Source organism: Cheilinus undulatus, linkage group 7, assembly GCF_018320785.1.
Source record: "Cheilinus undulatus linkage group 7, ASM1832078v1, whole genome shotgun sequence".
In the NCBI taxonomy this organism is placed as follows: Eukaryota; Metazoa; Chordata; class Actinopteri; order Labriformes; family Labridae; genus Cheilinus; species Cheilinus undulatus.
In genome coordinates this window covers 28,576,676-28,601,780 of record NC_054871.1, presented here as the reverse complement: position 1 = coordinate 28,601,780, position 25,105 = coordinate 28,576,676, and the positions used below count along the sequence as shown (strand labels likewise).

General features: G+C 39.3%; 1 protein-coding gene across 1 annotated transcript in view; it reads right to left on the bottom strand.

The window, feature by feature from the left end:
- Positions 1-3,968: 3,968 nt before the first annotated feature.
- The window catches only part of LOC121512148 (insulin receptor-like), a 109,892-nt gene continuing 88,755 nt past the window's right edge, over positions 3,969-25,105 (bottom strand). Inside the window, exons 9-23 of the mRNA XM_041791243.1 lie at positions 20,828-21,078; positions 20,275-20,442; positions 19,970-20,168; positions 18,212-18,350; positions 17,564-17,717; positions 17,085-17,233; positions 14,126-14,282; positions 13,840-13,936; positions 13,635-13,702; positions 13,303-13,532; positions 12,823-12,933; positions 12,556-12,718; positions 12,340-12,469; positions 12,112-12,246; positions 3,969-11,401 (exon numbers count right to left, since the gene is read on the bottom strand). Of these exons, the coding sequence (XP_041647177.1) occupies positions 11,047-11,401; positions 12,112-12,246; positions 12,340-12,469; positions 12,556-12,718; positions 12,823-12,933; positions 13,303-13,532; positions 13,635-13,702; positions 13,840-13,936; positions 14,126-14,282; positions 17,085-17,233; positions 17,564-17,717; positions 18,212-18,350; positions 19,970-20,168; positions 20,275-20,442; positions 20,828-21,078 (2,506 nt within the window). The 3' untranslated portion in view covers positions 3,969-11,046. The remainder of the gene's footprint in view (positions 11,402-12,111; positions 12,247-12,339; positions 12,470-12,555; positions 12,719-12,822; positions 12,934-13,302; positions 13,533-13,634; positions 13,703-13,839; positions 13,937-14,125; positions 14,283-17,084; positions 17,234-17,563; positions 17,718-18,211; positions 18,351-19,969; positions 20,169-20,274; positions 20,443-20,827; positions 21,079-25,105) is intronic.

Sequence of the window (25,105 nt, the reverse complement as noted above, 5' to 3'; positions counted from 1 at the left end):
TCAAACTGAATTGACCTAAATTTGAGCCGGCTCACTGGGCTTCTCTGAGAAGTCAGAAATGAATCAAGCATAACATTCAAGCACTAAAACTCATTTTTCTGTTCAGGAATGCAAGTAAATAACTATAATTTGACATATTAACCAAGAAATAATAATGCGCTCTACTATTTTTTCAGATTTTTTTTTTTGGTAAATAGGTAAATTTTGCCATATATATATATATATATATATATATTTTTTTTTTTTTTAATTTATTTATAAATGTAGTGTTATTTACAGAAGAGAATTCATAATTCATTCCCCACCTACCCACTCCCCTCACATAGCAACAGGAAGGGTATAATTAAACAGAGGGAAAAAAATTGATAATAAAATAAATACATCTCTACATAAACATCTGCGTGTACATTATATGCACCCATACACACATATACACATGCAGGTAAATCAAATTTCATATCCGAAGTTTTCACAGTTTCAAAATTCATCATTTCAGAAAGGATTCAATCTGCCTCGTCCTTTGTGCAAAAGAGCAAGAAAATCGTCCCATACCTCATTAAAGGCTTTTGGGTTCTTCAAATTATAGATTATTTTTGTGGAGGAATATAAGATGAAAGCTCGTCAACCACATATTTAAGCATGGTGATGTAACACTTTCCATTTGAAGGCAATACACTTGACTGCAGCTATCAAGGCCATTTTAACAAATCTGATATTATATTCACAAGGTAAAGGTAGTATGGAATCATCTCCCAGTAATACTAACCTTGGATTTAAAGCAAACTGAAAATCAGTCACTTTTTCAACAGTGTCTTTGACATTTTTCCAAAACTCATCCAGATGGGAGCATGACCAAAACATATGAACAAGAGAGCCAGTCTCAATTTTGCATCTGGGGCACAAAGCCGAGAGGTTGGGGTTCATTTTATTTAGACGTAAAACAGTAAATTTGAAAAATCATGGATAACAATGGTAATTATATTTTAGCATTGAAAATATCATTTTGGTTAAAGAGCTTCTACATATTGGTGTATTAACCATTGCAGAAACATAAAAAAAAAATGATTTTGGTAATTACTAATGCTGTTAATTTAGGGCAGCTGTGGCAAAAACCTTACTTTGGTTAGGGTTAGGGTGGTCTAATAAATTTGTTAAGCACTGTATGTCTAAATAACAAGCAGTGAGTGTGTAAAATAAATGAAAGAGAAACATTTAAATTTCAGGCTTTTTTTTTTTTTAAATAAAGAAACTTATAAAAGTCTGTGTAAAGCAAAACCAGAGATGAACCATTTTTTCAGACCCTCCAAAGAGAAGGAGGTCAGTGTCCTCAGCTGCAGAATCTGCAGCCTGTGCACCAGCTATGTGTAAGTTATGTAAGTTATGATGTAAGGTCCACACTAAACTCTATGTTAAAACTAGTGAACTTAAGAAGTACTATTGTTTGGGTGCATCACAGACACCTGATGTTCATCTTAGCTAGAGTATCATGTCCAAACTGACCAAAATATAGTTGCAGATATGACATTTTTCATTCATTTGAAAAATTATTGAAAAACATTTTTTATTGCAGTTTGTTCTGCCTTTCTTTTCTGTTGAAATAAGAGTGACAGCGAGAGGTGATGTCATCAATAATACAAGAAAATTTCATGGTTCTTCATTTTTAGATTGTGTTGCATTTCTAGCATTAGGAGGTCATATTTACTGAAATCAAAGCTATTTCAATCAAAAACATCTTAACAGGCAAAGTTACATTTTAACATAGGATCCCTTCTTTGATATCACCTTCACACTTCTTGCATCCATTGAACTTGTGAATTTTTGGAGAGTTTTTCCTTGAATTTCTTTGCCAGATGTCAGAATAGCCTCCCAGAGCTGCTGTTTTGATGTGAACTGCCTCCCACCCTCATAGATCTTTAGCTTGAGGATGCTCCAAAGGTTCTCAGTAGGGTTGAGGTCAGGGGAGGATGGGGGCCACACCATGAGTTTCTCTCCTTTTATGCCCATAGCAGCCAATGACACAGAGGTATTCTTTGCAGCATGAGATGGTGCATTGTCATGCATAATCATTTTGCTACAGAAGGCACGGTTCTTCTTTTTGTACCATGGAAGAAATCAGTTAGTCAGAAACTCCTTATATAGGTTTATACATGACTGCAAGCCTCTGGAGGATCCTACACCTTGAGGTTGGTGGGACTCCAGAGGCACCAGCAGCTTCAAATACCTGTTTGCTGCTTTCTAATGACATTTTAGCAGCTGCTCTCTTAATCTGATGAATTTGTCTGGCAGAAACCTTCCTCATTATGCCTTTAACTGCACAAACCCATCTGTGCTCTGAATCAGCTACAAATTTCTTCACAGTATAATGATCACGCTTAAGTTTACCTAAAATATCTAATTTTTTCATACCTTGTCTACGGGACTGCACTGTTTGATGCTTTTCAGCAGCAGAGAGATCCTTTTTCTGTCCCATGTTGCTGAAACCTGTGGCCTGCTTAATAATTTGGAACGTCCTTCTTAAGTGGATTTCTTTTAATTGGACTCACCTGGCTAAATAATAATCACAGGTGTCTGAGATTGATTTCAGTGATCCAAAGAGCCCTGAGACACAATACATCCACGAGTTTAATTGAAAAACAAAAACTGAATATTTATGACACTAAAACCCAATTTGCATAATGATCTGGAACACGGTGTGTATTTGTAAGAGATGTAGTGGACCGTGGATAAAGCACTGCTGACAGTAAAAATCCCCAGCTCCAGACTTGACAAGTTTTACCACCTTTCAAATCATGGAGGACTTTACACGTAATAGGAGATTAGTGTAAAACGTAACTTATAACTTAAGCCTACACTGAAACTTTCCAGCTGGTGCGACAACTTAAATGTTAGTAGAGAATAAACTATATAAAAAAAAACATATGTCAAAACATTTGAACTTTAACTTATCCGGTGTAACACTTTCTGGCTCTGATGGCTTAAACATGAGGATGGAGCAGACAAACCCCAAAGCTTTTGACAGTGTAGAGAGGTGTGTCTTTCTAGTCAGTGGGTTTGATGTCAGCATATATAATGGACCCGACCCAGGATACCAGGGCAGAGATTACTGCTCTACTGTTGTGTAAAGTCTACTTGGTTTCCATTTTGAAGTTCTAAGTCAACAATAAAGAAAAGTGGGAGGAACTAGAGCAAAATTTCAAGTGTTTTTGCAAAGGGTCTGAATTCTTATGTCAATTTGATACTTTAGATTTTTTATTTTTGATAAATTTGCTAAAATTTCATTTTGACTTTGTCATGATGGGGTATTGAGTGTGATAAATGAGATTTTTTTTTTTTTTTTTTTTTTTTTTTTACTTTAACATCAGGGTGCAACATAAAATTGAATAAAATAGAGGGTGTCTGAATACTGACCCCTAACTCTAAATGTACTGGATGTGATAGCTGATCATTTGCAGCTGTCAGTGTTTTAAAAATTAGTAGTAAATGGAAATATTAAAAAGGTGACGATGAAACTTGATAGAAAATTCAAATTTGTTTTGTTCTATCACTTGTGACAGAAAAACAAATGAAAATCATTCAGGTTGCAGATGTTAATTACTTTCTTTGAGCTTTCAGCGGCATTGCAGCATTTTATCAGTTATATGGCCATATATACATACATATATATATATATATATATATATATATATATAATTTTTTTTTTTTTCATTACATTATTCATAGAGGAAGACAGTGGAAAGAGTCAGAAACAGGGATGAGAGAGTGAGGGAGAGACATGCAAGAAGGTAGCCACAGGCCGTCTGCACCCCACGGGGCTAAACCTTTAAGGAAAAATGGGTGGGAACAACTGAGTTGCGTAATAATGAGTCAAATGTCAGTAGCTGATGTATAAACCTGCAGCAACTCACAAGGTTTTCTGTGCACCAGCTTCAGTCCATAAAGTAGAAGTGCAAAGAGACACATATTCTCCGATAATTTTATTCATAATTTTAATATAAACAGTTAATTGTTGAATAATTTACACACAGCAAGATTTTTATTTTCATATCATTGCAACATTTTCTGTACATGTCACTACTTGGCTCTCCTTTGAAAACATAGAAAAAATAAATTGTCAAGCGTTCATTTAGTCATGGCACATTTTTGATCCTGTACAATATGCATGTATTTCTGTCTCTGTGTATGTGTTCAATATGTTGATATACATAAAGATAATGGCACATTTGGATCCAGTGTGAGGGATGAAGCGATCTCTGCGGGTTGCGGGGTTTTTATCGGACTGTACATACACACATATACACACCTGCTGTCTACAAACGCACCGATGTCTCAACAAAATGTATACACAACATATCCCAAAAAATTAATACATCAGCATATTCATCGGCAATAAATGACATTAATAAAGAGGTATCCTGCAAGACTACACACAGCATTCTGGGGACCACCTATGTGCACTGAGGAGAGAAAGAGAAGGACACAGAGGAGGAGGAGGAGCAGCAATCGGAGATGAGGAAAGCTGTGATATAGACTTCAACCCAGGACGACACAGACACTACTCCATAGAATTAAACGACACAGCACAGGGAACAGGACAGAGATAAATAAAAAGAATCTGTGTGGAAACTGGACCAGACCACTGGACTGACGAATGACTCAAAAAGAGGATGTTTTTCCACAGATTTATCACCAGACAAACAGGGTAGATGGCCTCCAGTAGAGCTCTCCGTCTTTAAACAATGACAACGAACATGAACAGTTCATCATCACAATACTGACAGAAAGTACTCTGTTTATTCAGAGCATGAAGGTGAGCCTCTGTAGAGAGTTTGGAAAAATACGCTGCTTTGCTAATGTCGGCCACAGCTAGGCTTAAGCTAGCAGTTGCTTAAAACAAGGAAAAACAGCTGGCCTGTTAATATCCAAAAGTAGCAACCTTTTCACTGATCTAAGCCTTTAGGCAAATCATAAAACTTAAATTATCTGATTGGTTGACTGGCAGCTACTGTGCTCTCTAGCACAAACCCTCTATAGATCTGAATTGCTTTTCTTACACTTGGGGGATTTTGACAGATAAAACATCTGGATGTGACAGGATTATTCCTAGAATGACACAGCTCAAAGATTTAAAAACCTTTGAGTAGAGTCAGGCTAAAGCTAGCTAGCTGCTGCTACGTATTTTCAGTGTCTTCTCTTCCAACCTCTGTGTGAGGAATCTAATAAGCGTATTTCCCCAAACATCTGTAACACCTCCAGAGTTTCAGTCAATGGTTGTTGAACCATTGCTAAAATTTTTCTTTATTGTTTTGTGTGATTTTTTGTTAGCTTATTCAGGATTTTATCACTTGTTTCCTCTTCCTCAAAAAGGATGTGCAGTGGTCTTTTCCAGTTTTTCAGATACAAAAAAAAGTTGCAAACTAAGAACACATCTCTTATCAGAAACAATTTCATATAACAACATCTGTGATAGGTGACATATCTGTGACACAGTAAAGGCTTTCAGGTGACATGCTGCTGTGGCGGGGGGAGGGGCAGGGTAGGTGAATGCACGACTTCTCGTTGACCAACATTTGGAACATGCATCAGAGCAGGGTTCACTGCGAACGATTCAGGCCACATACTGTTTGAGTCTTTTTACACAGTTAAGCCCTCAGACTGGAGCTGAGACGCTCCTGATAAATACATTGACAGATGTGACTCTGCTTTATTCTTGGTGTAGTGAGTGGGTGTTATGAAAACAGAACAATACAAAAAATCTATCTTTTAAATTTAGAAGAAAAAAGTTATATACACATTGATGACAATGTTAAATCCATAATGTACAAGAGTAGTAAAAGTTTACAGTCAGAAAAGTAATTGTATTTGCCCTCCATACTTTGGCTAAAAAAAATAGAAATCAACATCTCTAAAATGTAATACTTTTTCTTTTCTTTCAAAGAAAACAATAATACATACAATGCTTTGTTCTCACCCTGTGCTGTTTAACGAGCATGCTCTGTCCAACTGCTTTTAAGGTCATCAGAGTTTAACAAAACTTCCCTAAAGTCAAGTGCTTTCATTTTCCAGGGGCCAAAGGAATCTCCAGCTATTTACAGTTAAGAGCTCAATAATCAGTTCTTGCTTTTCTTAATTGTGGAAAAACCAAATGCATTTCAAATGGAAAGCCCCAGTAGAAATGCAATCATTTATCACTAATCATCTAGTTTTTGCATGTGCTTTTGCTGTCAACGAAGAAAGATGGGGGGCAAAATCAGTACAAATGAACTCATGGAGCTACCTGCTGGTATAGAGAATTTTTGATGCACAAAGCAAGCCAGAGCTTAGCAATAGAAAGACACAAGTTCAACATTTTCTTTCGAATCAGTCATATTACAGTATTTTCTCAGCAAACAGTTGAATACTCCATCATTTTTGTTTTTTAATTTCATGTTTAGAGGAGGACCGTCCTCTGTAATGATTGGTGGCAACATGCCTGGCAGCTGTTGTTCTGCTTTAATTGGGAGGAGGTCAGACGGGCTGTTAGTCTGAGCAAGGCACTATGGGCCATGGAGGCCGTGTTTGCTTTGCCATGCCTGAGCCTGCGATGCTCCCATCCAACCACTAGAGGGCAGTCCAGACCACATGACATTTGAGAGGAGATGTCTTCATTGTGGGAATTAGATCTTTAAAAAGGGAAATGCTTGTTTTGCTCTTGCGAGGATGCTGAGAACTTGCACTTCAGTCAGAGAAGATAAAAGTAGGTAGGTAGCTCTTCTTCCTCCTCATCCTCTTTATCCTCCAAAAAAGCATCAGGCCGCCTCCCTGAGACGAAAAGTTACAATCTAGATTTCATGTCTGTTGATAGTTTTTATGGCACACAGGATTGTCCCAGTCCAGCTTTTTTTTTTCCTTTCCTCTGTAGACATGAGGAACTTGGGGGGTTGTGGGGGGCGTCATCACTTTAAAACTCTTTAACCATCCCAAAAGTCAGAGTCCAAATCAACCAAAACAGAACCAATCCATGTCATTGCTGGAAATAAAGGTCATCTCTTGATATTCACAGTAGAAAAATACATGTATAAAAAAATCAAAACATAGAAACAGACAAATGAACCGATGATGTGGGATTTGAAAGCTATCTGATTGGAGACAGATTGAAGAAGAGCAGTCAGGCTTTCTTACAAACAACAGGATCAGTTTTGATGTGATTTTCAAAACAGTATGAAGGTCCAGGGCTAAACTTGGTGATCACAGATATGCAGATACGCCTGAAAAGCAGTTGAACCCCCACTAAATACAATTTAAGCACAATGGTGAATGAAGGAAAGGAGAATACAAACAATAAAGCTGATTCTTCCAGTGCCCAGGGGAAGCCTTGAGTGAGCCAGTAATAAAAACACCATATATTAAGCCAATTTCTTTCACTTTTTCTAACTGCATGGGGTAAAACTATAAGGAAAGAGATGGCTAGTATATATCCTGGACATTTTACACTCAAGATATTAAAACAGAGGAGAAAAATTTAGAGGCTGTGTAATTTCCACTCGCTTCAGGGGTGATTTAAGCTTCCCTCTCAGACAGAAGAAGAAAAAAAACAAAAATAAAAACATGGAGGCAGAGGGGTTTAGAGACGTCACAGGGGAAAGGAATTGATCAGCAGTGTTGGTAATGTTTGATATTTACCGACATGATGGGATATTAAGTGACTGACGGGGGTGATCTAGGCTCTTTAGACTGATTCCTCCATATGCACTGAGGTAGACTCTGGCCAAACACAAAGACGATGACAATTACTAACTAACTAACAAGCACTCCTGCTGCTCTCCAACCAGCTACTCCGCCTGTACAATAACAAACTTTTACATCGCTTCACTCTCAAACACCTTAAAAACGCACGACTAAAAAGCTAACTGTGTTCTTCTTATACAACGACAATGATCATAATAAAATAAATATCTGGTATTTCAAAGATATGGGCACCATCTTAATTAAAAATTGCATATGCGTGTGAACACCACCACAAGATAAGCAACCTAGGTCAAGGTGGAGACAAGAACTGTGTCCTACTTAGATACTACACACTGAGTCTACTGTAGTGTTTTACTGAAAGGTAACATACTAAAACAGCGGATTTTGAGGGTTTAGACAAAGTGTGCTGCATAAATCTGACACAGCTAAGATCCACCGTTTTTCTGTCATGTATGCAAAACTGATGGGCATCGTAATCTTTTTTTTATAAATCTTTTTTTCTGCTTTTATTTTCCAAACTATGTCACAGATTATTTACAAAGTAGAAAAGCCCGAGATTGTAACTCCTCAGAATAATTCTCTAAAATCTACATCACATCCTCGGGGTGCCTTGAAGTGCCAACAGCACAGACTCTGGCCGATCCACAGTGTCACTGCTAAAGCACTGGGTGAACATTAGTGTTCAAACCTAATGCTGGCAACAAGCTGAAAAATAAAATTAAAAAAGGAAGTTTAAAAAAAAAAAAAAAAGCCCCAATGACGACTTCTCTTGCAGCGAGGGACAAAGTTGTAACCCTAGAAAGGTGAATGTAGATGCAGCTATGATTCCTGTGCACACAGAGAGAGCACAGAGGCCTGTTTATGTGTCACTAGCCACTAGAGCTAGTCTGGACGTGGCTCTGGGTTTGAGAAGGCACTGATTAGAAGATGGAGGCAGCTTCTCTGCTTTCTCCGACTCGGATTCTGTGGATTCTTATTGTTGACAGAAAGCTGCCAACACTTTGGCTAAACTATACCTGCTGAATGCTGCTCGGCTAGATTGGCAACGGTATCGGTCCGCGTGTCCTGATAATGCATAAAACGTTCATCTGTACATGTCTGCTGACTCCTGCGTCATTGAACGTTAGAGAATGAGAGGATTTGGGCTCCAAATGAAGAACTAAAGATGCTTATATTGACAGGAATGTTTCTGATTACCAGAGGGAGGGAGAACTTCAGTTTTTTAAGAAGAAGAAAATGTCCTTAATGTGTGCTCTGACTCTGATGGTATCAGCTTTGCCAGCAGGTGGGCAAAAGCAGGGGAAGCAAAGGAACGAGGAGTTCCCAAAAAAACCCTGTAATGTCAGACCTGAGCAAAATAGCTGCTGCACACGGTGTCCTGACTGCCTAACTGCATGTGATGGCAGAGGGAATAATAGGATTAACAATCATTCATACACTCCCTCTCTCTCAGACGCACTGAAAGACAGAGAGACACAGAGAATGCTCCCCTCTCCCTCTCTCTCTTCGCTACCTGCTGTGGACTGTGAACACAGTTGGAACTTTCTGTGTTTTTCTCCAACCCTCGACCACGAAACGTGGAAATTTCCAGCAGCCTGATTTTGAGCAGTGAGCTCGGCAGCCAATGGGAAGCGCCGAGGAGGGAGCGTGAGCAGGAGGTGTGTGGTGCAGAGGAAACCTAACTAGGAGAGGGGAGTGCTGTGTGTAAAAAAAAAGGCAGATTCCAGGTCAGATTGGAGGGAAATGCTACTGCTCTCTGGCTTTTATAATAAAGACACAAAAATCGTCCGCTTTCCCGAGAGCTTGTGTTAATTTCCCCTTCCTTCTCTGACCCAAGCAACCCCCGCACAACTGATAAGCTGTTACACTAACATACAAAAGTACAATCACCAAGCAAGGAGGAAGCTTCCTACACTCTCTAACCTCACTTACAACAATCACATGAAAGACGTCATAAACCTGCGATAACAAACACATTAACACCTCAGCTCATGTGTGACCCCCCACAGAGAGACAGCAGACAGAGACGAACACACATTAGGTGCACTTCCACCTCAAAGACCTCATTCCCCTTTTATAAAGCTTTTTTTTGGTTATTCCGTTTTGTGTTTCTGTCATTGTTGTAGTCAAGTTGACAGCTGTGGGGCCGAGGTTTATAAAAAATTATGCAGTAGGTTGACAGTATGTCAGGGCTTTGGAGGCCTAAGACACAGAGAGCACTGATGGTAGATTGGTGTGATTGCTGGGGCTAGAAAATTACCAAAATTTAAAAAACCAGAAAGGAAAAAAACCTGGCAAAACAAAATACCAGCAAAGCTTCTGATGAAAAATATTACAAATATGAACTATTTACAAAACATCAATAGGTCATATATTATATATGAAATATTGGTGCTTAAAAACCAATATTCCATATATACTATATATATTATATTTATTTATATATTTCTATACCCACTAAAATATATCAAAGCAGCAGCTATTGGTCAGTCTGAGGAACTCTTTCGTCCAATTCTTAGCTGTTTAAATATCCTTCAGCCATATAGTGAGGACACAGAAATAAAACTGAGAAAGAAGAGAAGAAAAGTGAAGAGAAAACAGCGATAAAGCAAATAAATTAAAATTATTCACCAAACACCCGATGAATCTGTGTGTAGTTTGGAATTCTGCAGAACAAAAAAAAGAAAACATTCCTCTAGGAATAAGATGTTTGTTCTAAGATCAAGTCTTTGCAAGTCATCCCACCGTTCCAAACTGATTAAGTCATTGTTCAAAAAGGAAATTAGTATAAGCGCTGTTAGACACTTCTCTTTGTTTATAGGCCACGTACAAAAAGGCCACTATCTGAGTAACAAGATTTCACTTGGAGAGAAAAAACACAAAGCACAGAAATGTGGAAAAGGGGGCAAGTCTTGAGGAGGTTGAGCATTAAGCAGCCTTCTTGGTTGTCTAAGGTTTGTTGTGTTCACAGTATTTTTTAATGTTTCCCTCATAAGGAGTCCTGGAAACATGGCAATAGTGAAAAACAATAGATAGGTAATATCATAATAGAAAATCCAATGTGTTGTGGAGGAAGTAAAAAAATGTGTTACACCATGTTTGCATCCCTTGCTTGCCCTGTGTTTGGGCAGCTGTGAGAAAGAAAATAAAAAGTCCTGAGATCTGTGTCTTTTTTTGAAGAGTTCTCCAAGAATAAGCAAATCATTAGAAAATGATGCGAGGAACATGAAGGATACAGAAAAAAAATGGACTGGAAGAGAAAGAAGGATGGGAAGTGGAAGGGGGGAAGTTTAAACAAGTTCTTCTGGGAAACAGGAAATGTTAGGAAGGGCTGGATCTGGGCAGCGATAAAATTCGTCCGTTTTTCTTGCCACCGTTCATGTGTGTATAGGGGACATGTTCCTCGTAATTTCCCCTGAGGGCCACTGAGGGCCCGCTGTCTCTGCTTAAGCTCTCCTCTCTCTGTAAGTAAGAAGATGGGTCCAGAGGGATGCTTTCCATGTTGTCCAGGTCCAGGTCGAATTCCTCTGTCTCAGGGACTTTGTTCTCCTCGCTGTAGAAGAACGAGACCTCCTGGAAAGACGGGTGCAGGTCCTCCCGCAGCATTTCGATGATCTCGTGGAACATCGGCCGCATTTTAGGGTTGTACTGCCAGCACATCTGCATGAGGCTGTGCCTGGAAGAGGGATGGAAGAACATAAGAGTTTTAAGACAACAAAGTTGAGAGCTTTACTGTGTGAATTTGCCATGTTAAAAATAAAAATAAAGGTTTAACTGGCATTAAAATTGAACTAGATCAAATAAGACAGCCAGGGTGCGTTGATATTGCTTTGAAATACCTGCATTTTTGCAAACAGATTTAATAACCATAGAGTGATGTTCCTACAGATAAGCTGAAGTAAAACGATGCAAATTAATTCCTGAAATACAGAGAAACAACTACTAAGAAAACTCAATTTAGTTTCACATCTCTCACTGATGAACAGGGCTGATGTGTGCCCTCAGGCTTAGCCTTATATACTTAAAATAAGATCTATATAGTGTCAGGAAAGTCAATATGAACACATATTAGTGTAAACGGTCCAGGAAACAGAATTGATCTCTGTTGAGTACAAATATCCCTAATTTAAGTGAATACAAGTCCGCTTTCCCATTTGCATGCGTTAACCATCTTTTCAAAACTTAAAGCGACATCAGCAGAATCCCTCTATCCTGAAGTTATCAAGACTGCTACATTAGCTCTATGTGCCATGTCTCAGGTGAGACTGATAGATGTTTGTTTTATTTACAGTAAATTGGCAAATTTTACATGTGGATGTAAAATCATAGTGAATGCATGGTGGGTACTGTGTATCAAAATGCCTGGCTATTTCTGTGTGTACTTACATTCTCTCAGGGCAGTTCTCTGGCCGGTCTAGGGATCCTCCATCCATGACAAACTTTAAAACCTGTTCGTTGGATAAACCCTGGTAAGGCTGCTCTGCTAGTGTACTGATCTCCCACAGTACAACGCCAAATGACCTGCAGACACACAAACAAGCATGTGATCAAATCTGCTAGTGCTGTAGAGCAGAGATGAATGAAGCAAGCAATGGCTGCTAAAGTGAGACTTACCAGCAGTCAGAGTGGGCAGTGAAGACACCATCCTTGAGAGACTCTGGAGCCATCCATCTGACCGGGAGTAAGCCCTTCCCTCCTTTGCGGTAGTAGTCAGTCTCATAGATGTCTCTGGTCATACCAAAGTCTACGTAAAGAGAGAAATAAATGAGTCAATCTTAACTGTAAGCACACAGTGCAACTGAATAAAAACAACAATACTGAGTTAAGTACCTCCAATCTTGACTGTAAAGTCTTCTGCCACCATGCAGTTCCTGGCTGCCAGGTCTCTGTGCACAAACTTCTTGGCGTTGAGGTACGCCATACCATCTGCAATCTCTGCCGCCATCTGGATCATGTCCTTTAGTGTGGGAGGAGGGCGGCCTGATGGGTTGTTCTGCACAAAAGAAACATAAAAACAATTTCAGATTGGCCATAACGATGACCTCCACTTAGGTAGGATTTTCATTGTTATTTGTTGTTAACAATGCAGGGACTTACCTCAGAGTCTGGCCTGAGACTGCGAAGGTAACTCTTTAGGTCGCCATGGGTCATCAACTCCATCACCACTAGAGTGGGCTGACCTTTAGACACCACACCTAACAGGCGCACCTACAGGAAGTGAAATAAAAAAGGATATGTGATAAACAAGAGGAAGTTAACCCTTGTGCTGGCTTACTAAGAAACTAGTAAAATCTCTCAGTGGTGATTTAACCATTTCAGTTTGTGAAATTGTCTAAGGATGTTTGGTCATATTAAACTTTAAAAAAAAAAAACTTGTATATGGCAGTCAAATTAGTGAAAATATGAATGGCTTTATAAACACAACAGGTGTGCCATCATTTTAGGAGTCACATATGATCAGACCGGTTGTACTGCATCATGGGAGGCTGAGGTAATCTGTCATTGACAATCTAAAGTCATCAGTGTCCCTTTGAGTCGGCAACGAAGCTGTGTAAAAAGAATTTTGCAGAGTCGTACCACATGGTGACAGCTGAAAGCCTTCATGACCGAGGCTTCATTCAGGAACTCAATCCTCTCCCGCAGGCTGGCTGATTCGTTGACCGTCTTAACGGCTACACGCGTTTCCAGGTCTCCTTTTACAATGTCCTTGGCAATTCCCTCGTACACCATACCGAAGGTGCCCTGACCCAGCTCTCTGAGTACTGTGATCTTCTCTCTGGGGACCTCCCACTCATCAGGAACATACACTACACAAAACAGATACCAGTTTGATTATCATTATACGGTTATGATGCTGCATTTAGCCTTTAAATGCAGTTTAAATGATTATTCCCTAAAGCATTTCTTACCGTCATTGGCACTGAGGTACTCAGGATTTGAGGAGGCAATAAGGGGTCCGGTTGGGCCTTCTGTTTGCCTGTAAAAAATACAAAGAATGACACTGAAATCTCACCTGTTTATTTAGACCTAGTTGGAAAATCTGTCCAATATTTCCAGTATTTCTTTACCTACAGTACATCATATATTTTGACTGTTTGTATACAAGTATCTTACCTCTTCTTTAAGATCACAAAGACTCCTCCACCCACAATCAGCAGCAGAATGAAACAGATAACCGGGCCAATCACGATCCAAATTAAACCTGGATCAGCTGTAATAAACACAGAAGTCTTGATGAGCAGAATATGACTGATGGATCTTAGTTAAGGAACAATAATAATGTGTCAAAAAAATTCTGGCTTGTCTGTAAATTTTCATCTTTATGATATTTAACTCAAACTAAAACAAATGTCAAAAGTTTTGTTGAATACAAGTGTAAGATGAAAAACCCCAGCCTTACGGTTAGGCATGAAGAAGTAAGTGATCTCTGTGAAGGAGCCGTTTCCTGCCAAAGAGGTGGCACGGACCCTCACGCTGTAGTTTCCAGGCTGGACAAGTGAGAGCTTGGTGCCACCAGTCTTGATGTAGGCTGGTCGGGAAACACAAACTGTGTGAACCTGGCGGAAAAAGAAGTACAGCATTAGGGATCGTGAGAAAAACAACAAGAAGTAATAATGGGTAAAAATTAGGGATGAATGATACTGGATTTTTGCTGATATCCGATATGTACAAAATCATTCCAGGTGATACAGATAACCACACCGATATCTTAATGCAACTCAGATCTAAAACTCGAGGCCTTAAAACACAGCATTTTAAGTTGCAGGATGAACAAATTAACATCTTGCAGACATTAAAGTGTAAGGAATGATGACGAATAAAGAAAAAGACCTGAGCTGATGTAGGTCTGTTGGTCCAGCTAAAACTACACTGATTTATTTCCTGTATGGCTGATATTTACAGCTTATAAAGGCAGATTTTGACATCCAAAATATCAATTGTAAATATTAATATATTAATTAATATTATATTAGAAATGTTAATATCTGCTTATACAATTATTCACTTCAGCCATTATCTGCTGATACGGATATCAAGCCGCTAATATCGTGCACCCCTTGTAAAAATATTTTGTGCCACACCAGAACAGTGGCTCTGTTGAAGGTTGCACAGACCAAACAATGTTTTTGATAAAATTCCTGTCTTATAAAACTCTAAAATTCATTCTGAACAAAACTGACAGCCCACTTCACTGAAGTCAGTAAAAGTGTTTGTCTAAGCTTTTACTTTGTGCTGTAGAGCTGGTATTCATAAACTACATGGAAAAGCACACTGTCAACAGCCCCCATTTCAAACAAATGGTTCTCAACTTCTAGGTCGAGACCCTTAAATGGCAAAGATCAGTGATGTACAGAATCCCTACGTGGACATACTCAACTTAACTCAGTTTTACTTACATAATGCCCTTATACGTAAAGAAAATGCAGCCTAATATGTAAATACATAAAGGCATTTTGTTTACTATTTGGTTTTGTTTTCCAGTGATATCAAGCAAACTTTTGGTTGTTTTCCTGACATTCCAACTCATTCATCTCTTTTCCCAATCATAACTCAGTAATTTCTCAAGATCTCAGAAGAGTTACCTTTATTTAAATGTAACTATGGGGAAAATGGACTAAAACTGTTTGGACTATGTCCAAATCTGTATTTATGCTCTTTTTAAATATGTTTGTTTTGTCCTGTCTCTTTGTCCACATATTTCAAAATATAACTTTGATAAAAAAAAAAATCAAAGGCACCGACTGTAAAAACTGTCATGCCTTTTTTAAAAGCATGATCATGTAGATGTTGAAAGCATTTTTTAAGATGATTTTTTTCCAGCATTTTGCTTTCATCTGATAGGACAGGAAATACGGGAATAAAGATAGTGGGGAAAGACCTGCACCAAACATGCGCTGAGACTGGGAATCAATCACACCACCAGTATGTTGAGGACTACAGCCTCTGCTTATGGCCACCTGCTGACCCACCGAGCTATCAACACCCTTTTTTTCTCTTTAGAGATAATTTTTGGCAAATTATGCCTTTATTTGATGGGAGGACAGTGGATAGTATCAGAAACAGGGAGGAAAGAGATGGGAGAGACATGCTGTAAAGAAGCCACAGGCTGGACTTGAACCTGGGAAGCCTGCGTACATGATGCACGACCTAACAGCTGGCCATCTGTGCCCCAAATGCCAAGTAGTTTCAGTAGATATTGATTCCAAGCAATGACTGGCATGTACTCTTTGTGCAAAGTTGTTTATAGTTTGTAAATTATAACACTTTTTAAAAATATTATTACAAGTTTTAATTAATTATGTTTTGGACCCTTTTGTGTTTCAGTATTTATAGACATCCCATAATAATAATAACAATAATAAAACAAACAAAAAACTAAGATTTAAAGTAAACGGGTACATGGTCTAAAGCTCTAGTGCATGCTGGGAATCATGCCTTGTATTGACTCTTTACAATCAACTTGATTTAAGTGAATTTATTAGGAAGCTGATATTCCGAAAAGAAAGCTGTAGAAGTGTTTTGAAGAATTCACAACTTTTACTCTGTTGATTTATTGACAGCCAGTAAATATCTGAAATAATGATGGTTGGTCTTGCCATTTGCCACCAAAGTGAAAGAAGTCAAACAATTAATTTTGACCCTGTGATGTAGTGTAAATATAATTTAGAATAAAGCCAGTACAGTCTGTTCTGGCTGCAGGGCGTGTTTCAGAGAGAGCATTAGTGAGTGACTGTTGTGTTTTCAGCGCAGTGCAGTGCAGTACGCTGAAGATGTCGTCTGAGATGCCCGTCCATCCCTGCCACTGCATTCTACTCTTCCTTCCTACCTCTGTCACTATGGTAACAGAGCTGCTACTGGCTCCTCGGGTCAGGCTGTGCAGCAATGAATAGCAATGAAGGATGTATTCGCATTTACAGCAAGTAAACAACAACAGCACACTTTCAGATTGGCAGTGTTACACCTCAACAAGCACATATGTGCACAAAACACACAGAGATGATAATACACAAACACACACAGCAGAAAATGTCAGCACACAGTGGGAGCACTGGGAGTTTGTAAACAAATATTTCCTTTGTTCCTCTCTCTTTTTAAAGAATAGACAACATTTGAATGTGTGCTTTTCTTCCTGCCTGCCTCCATTCCCCCAGAGTCTTACCTACATCACTCCTAGTTCTTTCTGCTTGTTATCTTGAGCATCTGTCTGCCCTTTAACATCTGTTATCAAGCTGTTCTGTAAATCAAGATAATTTCTGACAGCTCTTTTCTCTCCTCTGTTAGCAAAGAAACCCTTATGCATCCTTCCTTCCTCTGACTTTTTGCCTGTTTAGTAACTGTCAGTGATGCTCCAAACTGACCTCGGAGTCTCCAACCTTCCTGTAGAACACTTCGTACAGGATGATGAGGCCATTTGGGGAGCGAGGTGTGTTCCACTTTATCAACACATAGGGAGGCTCGGCCATCACTATCTCGTGGGTCACAGGGCCTGGGATATCGTCTGCTTTCTCTGTTGGTGCAATACACAAAAAAACACTTAATACATGCAGAGAACAGAACACTGCAATTTTATTGGGCTGTTTTTGTCCATTATCGCCTCTGGGAATGTAATTCTCCCCTGTAACACTTGCTTTTTTCTAAATATGAAGGAAAATCAAAACATATATGCACTCAGCTGTCAAAATGATCATAAAAGTTACCTTTGGTATTGATTTGTAATTTATCTTAACTTGTTTGATCGTAAGATGTGTAGCATCAGTGCATATTTGATTGCAGTATTTTCACTACAACTAATAAAATGACTTCTGTGTCTATATGAAACATTTATATTCGTTCTTACCCTCTGGCATAGTTCGAGCACTGACGTAAGTAGTCATGCTGCAGCGTTTGAGGTCTGTCAGATGGTTGCAGGCCATGATCTCTATCTTATAGCTGGTAAAGTGGTGCAGGTTGGAGATGACTGTTGACTCCTTTGAGAACACCTTAAGCTCCACCTGAGAAGAAAAGACAAAAGATCAATTTAGTGTGACAACATGAGCCAGCAAGACTTAAGGTTAAATTAAATCCAAATTCAATGATCTTCTTTACACAGAATAATAGGTTTGAAAGGAAAAACAGCGGCATGTTGAATTATGTTATCCCAATGAAAAATACTGATAGGTCTCATGGAGTATGACACTGAAATATTCACATGCTTTCTCTTGTTAAGTTGATTTTAGACAACTGTATGAATGATTTATGTCATGCAAAAACTCAGGTAAAGCCAATATTTGAAGAATAAATAAAAATCAAAATAAACTCTTTCGGAGGCTGGGTTTTTACTCTGACTTACAAATTTTGTGCAACCTTTTAACAGTTATCTGTATTTTTCTTTTTGTTTTTTTTTCATGTTCTTATCTTTACAACATCAATGGTGTACAGAAAACTATCAGCACATCTTTTAAAAACAGAATGTGTATTCATTAATAAAATCCAAAGTGTTTGAGACCTTTGATCCCTTATCATCTTGGTCTTCATCATTAGGGCCAACTGTGGTGGAGCCGAATGGCAGACTGGGTACTGTGGTGAGGAAGAGAGCGTTTTGGGTGGCGTTTGCGACTCCCACTGAGCGTCTCCGACGAGCTGGTCTGTAGAGAGAAGTACCAGTCACAGCAGTTAGTAGTGAAAAGTCAGAGGCGTTGCATATGAATTCAGGGTAAGTACAGAAAATCTAACACTGGACTGGATTTAATATTCTTTTAAAATGCAAACTCTGCACAGAAGGACAGGAAGAAAACCAGGAACCTTCTTGCTGTGCTAACCCCTGTGCTGTTGCCATTATAAACACATGCACAATGCAAAAATCCAAGATGGCAGAATCCATGAAAGGGACCTTCCCTATGTGTGAATAAATATAACTTAATAACTTTCATAGCTTTATATAGACATACAAAAAACCCACTAAACATTCTCAGGTGGACATTTGACAGTAAGATTTGCATTATTGGTATAAACTTTATATAAATAACATAAAATCCCACAATAATTTGTTTTTGCTGTCATTTATAGTGCTTCAAGGACAGAAAATTAATATGGGCAAATCACTGATATCAGCAGGTCAGACCATGAAATTTGTTTCATGCCATACCAAATGTACCCAATTTGGCATATAAAATGTAATTACCCAACAACAAAATTGAGGTTAAATTTACAAACCCCTAGCCACAATGGCTGGTGAGCAAATGAGTTAATTTCAAGCCCTGGCTTCAACAGTTCTGGATGAGCTACCAACCCTCCCCACTTGGTGGTGCCAATGAGTAAGTCATCTTCAGTGTCAGTGGTTGAAAGTGTGAGCACACAACAAAGGCCATGAAGTTAAACTAATCAAGACAAAGAAGATCTCCAGTGCACCCCTGGGTGAGGACAGAGAGAATCAAAGTCTATAAATAAGAAAATGTCCTTCCTTACAAAATGATCACATTAAGTGTCCTTGAGAAGCAGTAGCTGCTGCAGTGAAGCCTCTCCTTCACTGTCGAAGTGTAGCTCTGAGTTAATGTTGAACCAGCACTTGTTCAGGTAGGAGAAAAATAACAACACTTCCTGCATCCCTTTGCGTGATGGAAAAAGAGAGCACGAGGAGTTCTCTGTGCACCTCAGTACGTGGAGCTGACCTTGGTCGACGGGTTCGAAATGCAGCCGAGGTTTGTGAGAGTTTGAGTGTTTGTGTGTGTCCAAATGGCAGTGTGCATGACTGCACCTCTGACTGGCATGAATGATAATGGGCACAGTAATCACTCCCCTAGGGTGGAGGGAGAGACTGTTGGTGTTTGTGTGTTTGCATGTCTGTGTGTGTACGGGGAGAGGGTAGGGAGCACCAGGGTCCAGACAATCAGCACCTCCCACCCAAAGCCCCCCACAGTTGTGCCCTGTACGAAAACAAGGGTTTATATAAACACCACACACAGTGGTCACAGACACGGATGGACAGGAAAGAGTTGGCACGGAGCTGAGTTTAGAGGCACGTCTTAGTGGGTGAAACAAAAGACGAGCAATCTAGTCCGTAACTTCAACACAACCACAAAGAAAAAGATGCTTCACTCGACACTTTGCTTGGCTAACATTAATCATCTAGAAATTATATTTTGGTTGTTTGGAGGGTCAAACTTGGGCTCTAAATTGTAGATTTTTTTAAGTTTCAGGGTTGATCTGCATTAAGAAACAATAAAGAAACCTGGGTGTCTAAAAATGCACAGTCTTGGGTGTGTACCTGCTCTCAAAGACTTCATTATGGAGGTAGTTCTCGAAGGTCTTGCGGTATTCTATCTCCTCCTGCTCTTTCTTCAGTTGGATGTCCGTCTTAGGGCAGGCACAGCAGCGGCCACCTGAGGTGGGTTCATCCGTGTGGTTCCACTTCTGCTCATCCTCGCTGTCAAGGTGGGTCGGTGTGCGAGATGGCAGCTTCATTCCTGAGTGATAGAAAAAGGTGTGAGGCAAAGCCTGACAAGCAAATGTGCAAAAAGCAGCAGCTGTTTAGTTCAGCAGACTCAAGTAACACAAGCTGTGGATGCTAACCTTGGAGGCAGTAGTCAAACTTGTACAGGTCGCTGTCCTCAGGCTGTTTGCGGCAGATGACCCGGTAGTGGGTGATGTTCCCGTTGGGGCTGGTTGGAGGCTTCCACTTCAGGATGATCTGAGAGGACGAGTTTGAAGAGGAGATGGGGTCCAGAGGCACAGACGGCTCTGAGTGGGACAAAGGGACAGGTTTTCATTGGTCCTACATGACCTAAGCCAGGATTTTAACCACAGAAAAATGATATAAAACAGAACTGGGCCTATTTGGAAAAGAATGGAAGAAAAACAAAGTTTTCTTATGACACAATTGACCTTCACTGATGTTACACAAACCTTGGCAGTGCAGTGTCATCCAGCTACAAACTAGCGGCTAATGAAATGCATGCAAGTGCACACAAAACAAAACACTGTATTTCTGCTGTTTGCATCAATAGTGCAACAAAGTCTCACACAAAATCCAAACAAAAATATAAACACAAACACATGAGGAAAAGACAAAAAGGGCTAATGTCAAGCTTCTGAGTGTTGTCTGCAGTACGGTAATTTCACTCACTGGAGGCATTGGTGCGGACGTAGATGATCTCACTCTTGGCTCCGTGAACCTGATGCTCGTCAGATGCAGACAATTGGGTTTTCACCATGATGGCGTATTGGGTCCAGGGCTTCAAAGGTCGGATCAGATGCCCCGGATCCTCTGCCTTCTTGAGATCACCAGGACGGGATGGAGGATCAACATCCGCAATCACCCAACTGTTGGAGCCACACGCGTCCTGTCCATCAAACTCTGTTACATTCCTGTATGGACTGAGAAAAACAGATAGAGTATATTCAATAACAGGTTGTAATTAACCATGAGCATCATCAGTGGTGGTCAATTTGTACTTTAGGGCTATTTTTTTTTACTTATGTGACACTTTTAAGTACAGGTGCACTCACTGTGCCTAACACTATAGAGCTGACAAAAACATAGGACAGCAGATTATAATAAAAATAATACAAGACCTTTAAGCCTCTTGCTAACTGAAGGACCTGAATGGCTTTATTTTTTTTAATAGGAATTCAGAAATATGTCAATCATTTACCAGCTTTAAAAGTGCGTTTTTATGAATGGTGCAGTCTCACACTTTTTGAGGAAGTTTTACTGAGTTTTTCTGTATACTTTACACTGAAACAAACTAAGCCTTCCTATTGTTTTTTTTTAGAAATGCAGTAAGGAGAGCTTCAGAGTATTCATGAATGCATGGAGCAGCTTCAAACAGATGACTTAAAGGTGACATATTTTACTCTTTTAAGGCAAGTTTATACTGGTCTCAGAGGTCCCCAAAACTTGTGCCTGTGAAGTTAATTGCTGACAAAACACTCTTGTATTGGATTTTTGCATGTCTAAAAACCCCTTTGTTTCAGCCCTGCTCAGAACAAACCGTTTCTGTCTGTGGATTTAAATGGTAATTAGCTGTCTAACTCCGCCCTGACCACTCCCCTTTCAGGAAATGGATGCAGCACTCATGATATTACAGACACTTTTTTCCCCAAAGTTTAGACTGGGATTCGAACCATCAATCTCCTAGACTGTAATCAGCAGGGTAACCCACTGAGCCATCCAGCATCTCAGCTGGTAGCTGAGAGGATCTGTAGTGGAGGGTGGAACTTTCCCTCAAGTGGGTGAGGGCGAACAAAACCTGGGGGCGAGTGCCAAGGGCCCCTGGTGAGGTCACTAGATGTAAAAACTGAGAATGGCTTGTTTCAGCACACATTCTCTGAAAGATGGAGAAAGAGAGGGGAAGAGGGAATGGATTTTTCTGGTACTTGAGGGGATTGTGGACAGGCCAGGGACACATATTTGTGTTAGAAAAGCCTGAAAAAGTGATTTTTGCATAATATGTCCCCTTTAAATATAATAACCACCATAAGCAATCTGAGACTGTTTAAGGCATGCTGGAGCACCACATAATTTTATCTCAGCACCCTAAAATAATAACAGGATCTGTGCCCCTCAAAATTTTTCAGATTTGACAGAAATTTTGCAAATATGTTATATTTTAGCTATCATTTTGAATGAAGAGTGATAATACTCAACCATGTTTGAAATCAAACATTCATCCACTTATGCCAAAGTTGGCCCAGGAGCCATTGTTTGGATAACCCTGATATAAAATAATTATAACCAGTGTAACAGTAAGATATTTCCAACATTTCAAGACACATTCATGTGTATAATCACATTCTAACTGATGTTTATAATGCAAATGAACAAATCCTTCTGTTCTCTCAAACACAGAGTGATAGTAACTTAAGAAGGTCACATTAAAGTTAAATGGTTAAAAGTAAAGCTGTGACCTGAACTTTTCTGTACTTTATCAATATGTGATAGTGCATGCAGTTTGACGCTGCATTGTTCTACTCCTGACTATAACGATTCTCTCCTCATCTCTCTCCATACATTGCTGTCTGTTCGTCTGCTTCAGATCAGACCGCTATGCTAATCCAGACACGTGTTTGCTCCATAAGCAACCAAAGAGAACTACAGTATCTACAGGATGAATTATTAAACTAACTGTTATTCAAATATAACATCATTTAGACTGCGGGACTTCATAAAATCTTGAGTCCGTCTGACTTGATTTTGAGCCTCCGAAGGGTGAGCAGTATGCCTTGTGTGAGGTGAGGCACACCGCTCAGGTGGTGTGGTGAGGTTAAAAAAAACTGGAAGCATGGATGAGTTTTCTTGAAGGTGCAACATTAAGTCACACGGTACTGGCCCATATGGGGCTACGTGACGTTTGCCGGTGTTTCGTGCAGCCGCTCTGACATGCTGTTATTGTTTAGGAGGGGGCGGGGTGAGTGAGGGACAAGTTGTGCCTGCTTTAGTGTTCCCCCGGGGACATAATTCTTTGATATACGTTCCTCTAAAACACAGCATTTCAGTCAAATTCATTCAATTTCCACGATTTCCGCTTTATTGGCCAATTCCGCTATTTCATCCGCAATTCTGTTATAAGAATACATTAATAATACATTTTTAAGACCTTTAAAAATCATATTTAAGACATTTTCTGAGATTTTAAGAGAATTTTAGACATTTTAATGCCTTAAATTCAAATTACTGGATTTTAGACGTTTAAATACTTTTTAAGACCCCGCGGATACCCTGTTATGACAGAGTGAATGGGAGGATCATTTTCAACTAGAAAATCATAAGTACCAGTACACAAAACATTTAACATTTTTTATAAAATAGTGCAGTGGTTTTGGCATTTACATATTGTTAAGACTTTTGAATTAATGGACCAAATTATTTAATTTATGTTAAGGTAAAATGAGAACAAGTGGTATCTTTTAGTTTTATAAGTGTTCAGATGTTTCCTATTTTTTCTGGCTCTGTGAATGTAACGCGTATGCGCAGCTACATCAGGTAAACATTACGTTTAGCAGTCAGCAGTGGGCTGTTATCTGTTTTTTTTTTTTCTCTCAGACCGTCGTCAGGAGCACACAGCCCGTTGGTATGTAACTAACTGCTAATTCAGCTTACTAACACTGTTTATATCATGTATAGCGTTTGTACTCATTAACGTCAATCACTGTGTGTTGTGTTAGTCACAGCTAATGATTATTAGCCGGGGAAAGTTTACAAGTTGCGGGTTGTTGACGTTAACCATTAGCATAATGCCGGTTGTGTTGAACACTCGGTAACTTACTGTGACAACGGTAGTGTTGTCTAGTAAAGAGTGATTTTGTTCCTGTAATCCATTGCAGAGTGTCGCGTTGTGTTACGTTTGCGTATTTTGAATCTTGTAAGCAACACGTGTGATAAATGAGCGCAGGCTCTGCGTCTGTAACAACTACCGGTCACAGACGGCAGAGAGCCGTTCTGTGCATGGGCTCTCAACGCTAAGCATTCTGGGTAATGTAGTCAATGTGATTATTCTGAGTCAGCTTTATTATTATTGAGATAATGTCAAACATAATAACATCTAAGGCATTAAAGGCTTGGATATTCATTGTTTAGCACAATATGTTAAAAGACAATATTGTAATCTTTTCTTTTTGTTGTATTTCAGGTTTATGACATGTGGTCATTTAGTTTAATAAACACAAAACAAGACAAACAAGTCATAACATTGTGTGCTTCCTGGTGAGCATTTTTGGAGGGCTTAAAATCAAAAGATCCAAACACATATGGCTCAACAATGGGTTAACTGGCCTGTTATACTTAATTAAAAAGAGCATTTTCCAATGTGTGTTTACTTACAGAATATTATCTGGTGTGAAATGCATGTTGTCATATGTTTATCATCTTGGTTAAAAAAAACCCTCCAATGCAGGACAGTATTTCTTGTTTATAAAATAGGTGGTTCAGGAGAAGAATTGAGGACATGTAGCAAACTCTAAATGTCGCCCCACCTTCAGGAGCTGAGTACCTCTAAAGGTCTAATCCTAAATCACCCCTGGTTACCACAGTTTTTTTAAGTGCTTCTTAAGTGACACAAAGTCATGCTGGTTCAGCTCCCTGGATTTGGTTTTAGCATTGTGTTTCTAGACCTTGCAAATGACTACAGTAATAATGAGGCAAGGAAGATCTGATTGCATGTTTGTTTGTTTGTTTGTTTGTTTTGACAGCTTTAAAACGCTTCTTGTACTAAGTAGTTTCTGTTTAGACAGAGGTTCGTTCAAACTTTATTTTACAATACTAAGATTATTAGAAAAAAAAAAAAAACAGAGGTCCAAGAACAGACCCCTGGGGAACTCCTTAAAAACAACTGATTGCAGCAGGTAAGAACAAAACCCATAGAAATGACTGAATCGGTGTCTTTTGGTTAAATTAACAGGATAT